Source organism: Halyomorpha halys, unplaced genomic scaffold (genome assembly GCF_000696795.3).
Source record: "Halyomorpha halys isolate HHAL.00 unplaced genomic scaffold, Hhal_1.1 Scaffold53.1, whole genome shotgun sequence".
Taxonomy (NCBI): Eukaryota; Metazoa; Arthropoda; class Insecta; order Hemiptera; family Pentatomidae; genus Halyomorpha; species Halyomorpha halys.
The window spans coordinates 1,419,444-1,428,546 of NW_027109243.1; the positions used below are offsets into that span (position 1 = coordinate 1,419,444).

The following is a 9,103-nucleotide window of genomic DNA, read 5'->3' on the forward strand; positions in this document are numbered from 1 at the left end:
TCTTAATTTCTTTTCATCTCATTTTGTTATAAGCCCTGATGAAGGTCTAAAATTTAGCTGAAGAGTCAGCACAAATAAAATAAAAAAAGTTGGACTTATTTGTGTTTATTGCTACTGTACTGATCTCAACCTGACCATCTTCTGGTAATGAATCAATGGTCAAAAATAAGCACATGATTAAAGTATATATTCTGTTGAAAATGTCTTTATATTATGAAATACCAAAATTTAAAACTTTCTTTTAACACCCGACAAATCATGTTGTGAAAGGTCGAACATGATTATATGAACATAAGACATTATGAGCAAATCCCAAATCCAATTTTCTTAAAAACTACTTTCATGCATTTTAACAAATACATTAACGAAGGAAATTATATTTCTTCTTTTATTGGCACTACAGGAGCATGAAGCTGCCCTTGCTCTGCTCAATAGCCGCCAACTATCTCTCTCTATCTTCTGTAAGGGTAACTGGGATCCTCAGTTGTCGCAGATCCTGCTCCACAGCATCCCTCCATCGGCCCTTCACCCTACCACCTCACAGCACAACCACCCGGAACGTTAATGTACAATTAATTAGCCACTGATGCCTCGCTCATCCTCATCACATGGCCAAGCCATTTAGCCTTTGTATCCTGATACACGAGGGGATGCTAAATTCGTTGTCGAGCCCAAACTTCACCATTTTTCTTTCTTCGCCAATTACCATTCTCGCATACAGACCCTAAGATCCTCCTCAGAATTACCGATTCAAACCTGCCTAGCAGGTTAATGCTTTTATTACTTATGGTCCATTTTTCAAATTATATTTACACAAAAATTAATCTCATTAAAAAAAAAATCCTTGGAGGTTGAACTTTATTATTCATAGGTTAATAAAATATTTTTCATCAGTAACTGAATTTTTATTAATGTTTAGTAACTAAATTAACAAAAACATTTAATTGTCATGAGTTTTTTCCCTTGCAGAATGGAATAAATCCAATGATGTAGTTTAAAAACTCTTGATACAATCGCCTAAGTTATACATATTTTGTGGTTTTAAGAAAAATTTTCAAATTTGGATTTATTCCCTTTTACATCACTGCACCTCTAATCATTTTTAAGTAATGAATGAAAAATGTTTATAGGGGGTAGTGGAAGCTGTGGAGATGTGTGTACTTTGTCGGCTCCAAATGACGGCAGTAGTACACTCGCAGCTAACCTGGGTAGTATAGAGAAACCTGAAAATTCTAGTCCTTTACCCAAGCACCGTGCTATCGAAGCAGAGTCGTCAGAGGCAAGTCCTGAACCATCGCCTTCGCTGTCCCATAGGTAAGAGATACTTTGAGCTTTAAGATAAGTTTTCTTCAAAATCACTAAATTGTTAGTCGTATTTTAAAACAATGTCAGTTTTTTATTTACTTTACCACTACTAGGTATAAGAAGTATTGAATGAATAAATGAATGAAATGTGTTTTATTTTAAAAAAATACAAAAATAGATCTATAGACAATATCTGTCAGTCTAAGCCTGTGTACAGTTTTAACTAAAACACATTAATAATGAAACTTTTTAAAGAAATAAGTCAAATGCTTTAAAAACAATACTTTCAACATGTCAATAATTTAAAACAATATGTTATTGTTAAAAGAATCAAAACAATAATATCATACCAGTAACAAACTGTGGTAGGGCATTAATTCCTCTCATGCTAACCAACTGAGCTCTTTCCATTGTAGCCTGTGCTTTCCAGTGTTTCCAGTGTACATAAATGGTTATAGCTCTCCAATTAGAGCCTTTTAATAATCAGAGTAATTGTTCTGGAGAGCAGGTCCACTGCCTAAAATATTTTATTCTAATTTCACTATACTTGTGAATGGTTCCCAAGAAGTGAAAAGTTTTCCTTTTTCTTCCTTACCTTCTAGACAGTTATTGATACTATCATTCATCCATGGTTTTACACTTAAATTGAGTAATTTTGCTCTACACTGGAAAATCGACCGCATCAATGCCAGATCAAAATTATCATTTAAATATGGCGTTTCTGTTTCAACCACACATAAGCCTGTATATAATGAAAAACTAGACTATACACATTTTTCATGATTTTTTTAAATATTTCATTTATTAAATGAAATATAAAAATAATAAGAAGTATTGTAATCAGGTAAAATTTTTGATGAGCAGTTTTCAAAAGTTATCAAAAAAAGAACACTTAATTTGTGCAAAACACAAAATGTAAAATAAAATCATTTGAAAGGTAATTAAATTTCCTTCTTCTTTTTCTTTTCCTTCCTCCTTTGTGCCTTTCAGCATGCCTCAGTCCATGCATACCAACTGTTTCGGTCACTAGCCAATGCTTTCATGGACTCCAGCCACTTTCTTCTCTTTTCTCCCTGTTGGTTAGGCTTCGAGTAACTAGTGTGATTCACGATTTTCCCTCATTCAGCATACATGGCCGAACCACTATAATTGTTTTTTCTCTAAGATCTCGCTTAGGGGTTTCACCCCTAGATCCTCTCTTGTTCCTTGTTGCTGTCCGAGTTCAGTACATTGCATACATTACATAACAGAACAATACTTGATACTTAACACTGACACTAAGGTCACATACAGAACTCACCTCAGGACAACCTTTCCTGTATGGGGCCTATTTTGCTGTCCTAATCACCCAAAAAATAGATTAATTTATTTAGAGAATAGTAAATTGTAAATTATGTTAAATAATATTATTATAATAATCTTATTAAACCGTAAGATATATTGTTAAATAGTATTTATTTTAACTTTCTTATAAATGGTTAATATAATTTATCTGAAAGCTGCCATCACTTATAAAAGTTTATTGGTGGTAATGCTTTTTTAATAAAAGGGAGAATAAAGGATTCTGTGAACAGCCACTGAGTTTTGGGTGATTAGGATAGCAAAATTATATAAACTATTTATAAGGAAGATAAAATAAATATATATTATAATATATTAGTATTCTGGAACATTCCATATGTCCATTTGAATGATAAATGTATTTTATATTACAATTTTAGTGGTAAGTTAATTACTGTGAGCGTACACACCAGATATTTTACTCTTAAATTTTAAGAAATCTCATTTCTTCAAGATTTATTTTGTTTAGACTGTCTTATTATTTTATTTAGATCTTGTGGAAAAAAGCATTGCAGATCAAAAGAAAATCCTCCTCCAACTCCAACTGATAAAACGTCTCTTATTACTGCAAGTAATTGGAGAATGGAAAGTATTGTGAGGGATAGCGAAGATTCTCCGTCAGATGATGAGGAATTTTTCGATTGTCAGGGTAATTTTATATTTCTTTTTCTGATTCTTACAATTAAAATTAAATAAAAAATAATATTTCTTCATTATTTTATTTATATCAATTAAACATTATTGGTATGCTTTCCTGACAATATTTTTTTTCTCAATATTTACATTTGTTAAAGATTCTTCAATCTAACAAAAATACTAATATTTTTCAATATCTTATTGAAATAAAAATTATTTATGATTTGTTCATTATTTAATAAAGGTTTTGATATGAAATAGAAAATAAAATACCTAATACATTTCTTCAGTCTAACGAAATCATTGATGTAATAATCAACCTTTTTTCCTATTAATTTAATGTTATTTTATTACCGTTTATTCGTATTAGATGAGGAAGATAACTCTGCTAAGTTAGCCAAGTGGAGCTCGCTTGATTTGCTTGCGGAAGAAGACTTGGATGCGTCACCAAATGTTGTCGTAGAAAGCCATGGTGAGCTATTTTTACTGCTCTCAGTTCTGGATAAAATATGAAACTATGTGACCTTATAGTACAAGACTCTAAAAGGAGAAAAATGACAGTTATTTCACCTCAATTTTTGATTACTTTAATGAAAACTATATATAATTAATAGCCTAAATTGACGAGTCTGCCAAGTATAGGTAGGAGAATAAGAAACAGCAGCTTTTTCAAAATATTAAAAAAATATATTTTTTTCATTCGGAGCTCTATATTTTTAAAACTACTAATAAGACTAGAAAGCTAAGAGAACATCATTCAAAGTAGAGTAAATCTGATAAAATATGAGCTGTAATGAAGCTATTTACATTCGATAGTTTCCGAGATACAGCTTTTTTAGAAACAAAATTTCATAAAAAATGCACTAAAAGATCAGAAGTTAGTGAATTTTTTTTTTTTTTTAGAAATCTTTATATCAAAAACCATTTGACGTAAAGATGTCTATGAGCACTTAAATTAAAGCTAGTATAATGTCGTATAAAGTAGATTGTTTTTTATGATATTCGCTAAAATAAATTGATTTACAGTTATTCGGACAAAATTTATATTCTTATGCGAATATCATAAAAACTACTATCCCTCCGAAGATCCATGTTATAAACTACTTTGTATTAAGATTAATTACCTTTATTTTGAGGGTTGGCAGATATGTACGTCTTATGGTTCCTGAGATATATTTTACAAATATTAAAACTTTTATCCGAACAATTAGAAATTAACATTTTGTGAATTTACTTTGTCAAATATAACATTATTTTATTAAAACTAATAAACGTCATAAATTACTTTGTACAATGTTAGACTAGCTTTAATTTGAGTGCTACATATACATCTGTGTGAGGGAAGGTTTTTGAGATATAGATTTCTGAAAATAAATTTACTAACTACAGATATTACAGTGCATTTTTTATGAAATGTTGTTTTTTAAAAATAACGAGTACTGTTGAACATAAATAGCTCTATTAGGGCTCATTTATTATAAAGGCATAAAACCTTTTGGCCATCAATGCTTATGGTTTGTTATTATTATAAAGCTATACACAAACATAAAAAATAATAATTAAATTTTTTTATTAATATGGGTGATGTAATTTTTTAATTAATCAATTTGCATTTTTATTAAATTTGTATTATACTTTTTAATTGGAATAAACAGTCCCCTACTGGTGAAAGAAAAACATTTATAAAACATACATATTGATACTTAAATGATTTATTTCTTATTAGGAAATAAGGTTTATATTGATAGAGCAAATTTTTATCGATTGCAGATGATAGCATCTTCTCTCAGAGGTACCTGAAGTCAACACATATCGAAAGAGGAAAGAGTGTTGATCAACCTCATCCAGGCTCTCCGACCCTCTCGGTCGCGAGTCCTCATAAAACCTGTCCAATTAGTGTCCTTATTCTTGTTCTACATGCCGGCAGTTTATTAGGTATTATTATTGTATTATAATAGTCTTAAGATTATTATTCATTTTATTTAATATTTTATCCTAACTGATCTTATACTGTTTCAATGGTATAAATATTTGAAGAAAAGAAAAAAAATGTAGTTCGTAAACCTTATAATGAGCCAACGTTTTACCCCACGTTACAGGGCTTACAGAATGAAGGGAAACCTAAGAATACAATTTTTTAATAAATTATAATATTATTACATTTTATTTTTGGGTGAACATAATCAAGTATCGGGTAAAAATTAGTGATAAGAGGGTGAAATGTTTTATAGTTCTTGTAAGTTATTATAAGTTAGGAGGTAGGAAAAACCTGTATGGGTCATCTTAGAAATTATTTGTGACAGGGAGGACAACATGTATGACAGTAAGCCTCGATCATGACCATGAGATCTTAGATGATCAGAGGATCGAAAATGTTTAGTAGTAAATTAATTAGTTCAATTTGTTAACTTACTCGGAATTTTCATGCAATTTTTTAAAGTATAATCATGAGAAAAGTATACTTTTCTAATTGTATACTTTACTTCACAAAAGTATACTTTTTATTAAAAGAAAGATGGTCCGGGTGTGGTTAAGAAAAACTCAAATAGTTGTGAAACTTATTATAAGCCAATTATTATAATATTTATTAGAGGCCAATGTTTTGCTCCACCTTGCAGGGCTAAAAAAAAAATACCACTTAAATGGGGTAAAAATAAATGAACGTGTCAATTAAAAATTTAAAAAAAACTTGTACTGTGAAGCTTAAAATTATGTAAGAATAACAAAAGGTTTTTTAGACAATTAAAGAAAACGGAAATAACAACAGATAAAAAATAATTATAAAAATACAGGCATACAAGATATGGGAAAAGGGAATAAGAGTAAAATCAAGCATAAAGAAAGATAGCGAACGAGATAAGAAGCGTACCTGTCAGATGGTGAGCAGCCAAGGAAATGAGGTGACAGTTAGGAGAGAGAGTGGGGGGGGGGAGAGGGTTTAATTTAATTTTAAGCTTCACTGTACAAGTTTTTTTTTAAATTCTTAATTAACATTGTTCATTTATTTTTAGCACATTTAAGTGTTTGTATTTTTTTAGCCCTGATTTTTTAATTCTTGTATCTGATTTTCAGCCCTGCAACGTTGGCTTATGATAAGTAGTTTCACGACTATTTGAATTTTTCTTTGACCGCACCCGAACCATCTTCCTTTTATTACTACACATGGACAATCAGCGATCTTCCAGTATACTTTTTATTATCTAGTAAAACTGTGGTTTTATTGTAATCTTAGTAATTTTTAATGAAAATTAAGTAAATAGTAAGTAAAAAAATGAGTAAAAAGAATATACTTTAATTATAGTTTAGGATTTTGTGAACTTTCCTATTATTGGGACTCTTTTGTAATTATTTTTTTTGTCTATACCAATGTTAATTTGTTCAAAAGAAAATCTTAAGAACTTATTTTATTTTTGAATTATGTTCCAATTTTTTTTTTTTTTTTTAAATTTATTTATTGATATTTACTATTATACATAAATACATCAAGTAAATATGAGGAAATCATAATGGTATGGTTCAAGCATGTAGAGAAACTACCCAATAGTAGCACACTAAAAACATTTTTACAATATAAGGTCTCGAGGCCATCTTCTTTTCAGATGCCTTGGAGGATATGTTCCAATTTACTTATAAGTATTTTTTTTTTTTTGTACTTTTCAGATGCTAATGTAGAAATGATGGCTAAGAAATCAGACATAACAACATTCAGAGGTGCCCTCGAAGCTGTTATGAGGTCACACTATACAAGCCTGATTGGACATGTTGCGGTACGGCTCGTTCCCTGTCCGTCAATTACCTCAGATGCTCTCTCTATACTCTCTGGGTAAATGGCATTTAAATTAAATTAAATTTAATTTGTTATGATAACTAACTCTTTATTTTTTATTGTATTCATACATAAATAATAATCTGTAAAAGAGAATTGGAGATGAAAACAAAGATGACTATATTTTAATATCCCCTTTTGTATGAATAGTTTAGTTAAGCTTAATAATGTTCAATGTAATTTTCATTCTTAACTTATTAGCTTTGTTTAATAAAATTGGAAGTTAAACAACTTTTAACTTTCAGTCAAAAAGATGTTATGTTGAAAACAATGTGTGTACAAGAAGACATGAAATTCAAAATGTAACTTTGTTCAATTAGTCAAGACGGCAGCAATATTTCGAAGTTAGCAAAACTGCTGCTTTGTTGACCAAACACTTTCTAAGTTTCATTGTTTTTCTGTAATGATAATATTTCCAATAAATTCAGGAAACATTAAAAAAAAAAATAATTATTAGTATAATAAAGTTACATCAGTGACCATTGCAGGAAACTCTAAACAATCGAATTGTGGTACAATAGAAATTTTGAAGCTTTTTTAATGGATTATAGGCAACATAGCATCTTACTTTTTTCTGGATTGCATGAAGCTGCGAAGCTATCTCATTTTGTCATTTTTGGTTCGAATCGCTTGTAAACTAGACACCTGTTGTCAGTTCTCTGTTCATCATTGGTCTACATCAGTGGTTCCTGGGGTATGCTAGGGGTGCAGCAAGCAAATGCTTCTGTCTCAAAATATTATAAAAAAAGAGAAAAAACATCAAAATTAAATTGGCGAATGTACGGTGCATTCTAGTGTTTACTTTGCATTGTTTTTCTTCTTTTCACATGTTTTCAACCTTCCTTATACCACAGCCTGAAACAAACAAATAATACAGTATTCCTTTTAGGACCCCAGTAGAATTTTTGCATTTTTTACTTATTTTATTAATTCTAGTATTCTACATTCCATTTTGTTAGCGAGAATAAATGGTAAAATGGGTATTAGGAGTGGATTTTAAAAATATTTTGAAAAAAACAAAAACATAATTAATTATTATTCTATGTTCGCACCTGGTTCTGAGTCTTCTGCTTCTTCCAAGTCAATCTCTTCGCCAGCACAATTCTTATCCTCAATGGTTTCCAAGACATTCTTCATCATTTCTAGACTCTGTATTAGACTTTGTATTTAGATATAAAATTGATGGTGATGGGTTGTTCAGTCTTCTCGTTATAGTTGGTTCAACTATTATTTTACTTAAGAGTCAGCAGAAACTAACTCCATTTTTGTAAGTACCCTTGTTTCGACTCTGTGAATATTTTCCTGCTCCTATATCGATTCAGTTCATAAACAAAACCATTGGACATCTACTGGTTTATGTCTTGCGACCCATTCCTGTTTTTTCCTCTGTCTCTCATTACATTTTTTGGTTTCTTCTACATGCTCTCTCTCATAAGTATGATTCACATATTAGGTAAGTACTTTCGGACAATGTTTGTTCAACATAAACAGTCATGGTCATTCCTAAATAATTCAGTGGAAACTCAAGTATGGCGAATACCATGAGGTTCCTGAAGGGACCCCAACTGTTTTTTAATTAGGAAAAAAAGAACTGTGTAATAAAATGGCCCTGTAAATTTAATGGAAACTTACTAATATTGTTCAAGATAGTTTTGTAAAAAAAGTCATTGAGTGACTCGAGAATTGGGGTTAATTTTTATAAGTCTTTACTAGTAAGAGAGCTTGTGGGGTCATTAGAGACCCCACTGTATTATGAAGGTTCTGCGGCATTACGAAGATAAAGGATAATTGTTCCAACATGTTTATATTAACAAGGGTCCCTTAAACTTTCAAAAATACACAAATTACCAAAACTTATTTATTTGTGCCAGCGTTTCAACTGAATTTCAGGCCTTCATCAGGAGAGTACAGTCTTGTGCAAAAGACACCCCTAACTATTTAAAATGCTATAAATATTGAAGGATTGTGAATAATAACGATGAATTATAAACAATT

The 9,103-nt window shown here is 30.3% G+C and overlaps 1 protein-coding gene across 5 annotated transcripts in view; it reads left to right on the forward strand.

The window, feature by feature from the left end:
* rdgB (retinal degeneration B) overlaps window positions 1-9,103 on the forward strand; it is a 184,052-nt gene that overhangs the window by 136,901 nt on the left and 38,048 nt on the right. For all 5 annotated transcript variants that reach the window (XR_001344934.2, XM_014438141.2, XM_014438155.2 and 2 more), the window contains 5 exons: window positions 1,131-1,314; window positions 3,138-3,295; window positions 3,653-3,754; window positions 5,053-5,217; window positions 6,943-7,105. Coding sequence is in view for 4 of the 5 variants with exons in the window: in XM_014438141.2 (XP_014293627.1) it covers window positions 1,131-1,314; window positions 3,138-3,295; window positions 3,653-3,754; window positions 5,053-5,217; window positions 6,943-7,105 (772 nt within the window). In the remaining variant the exon portion in view is untranslated. The remainder of the gene's footprint in view (window positions 1-1,130; window positions 1,315-3,137; window positions 3,296-3,652; window positions 3,755-5,052; window positions 5,218-6,942; window positions 7,106-9,103) is intronic.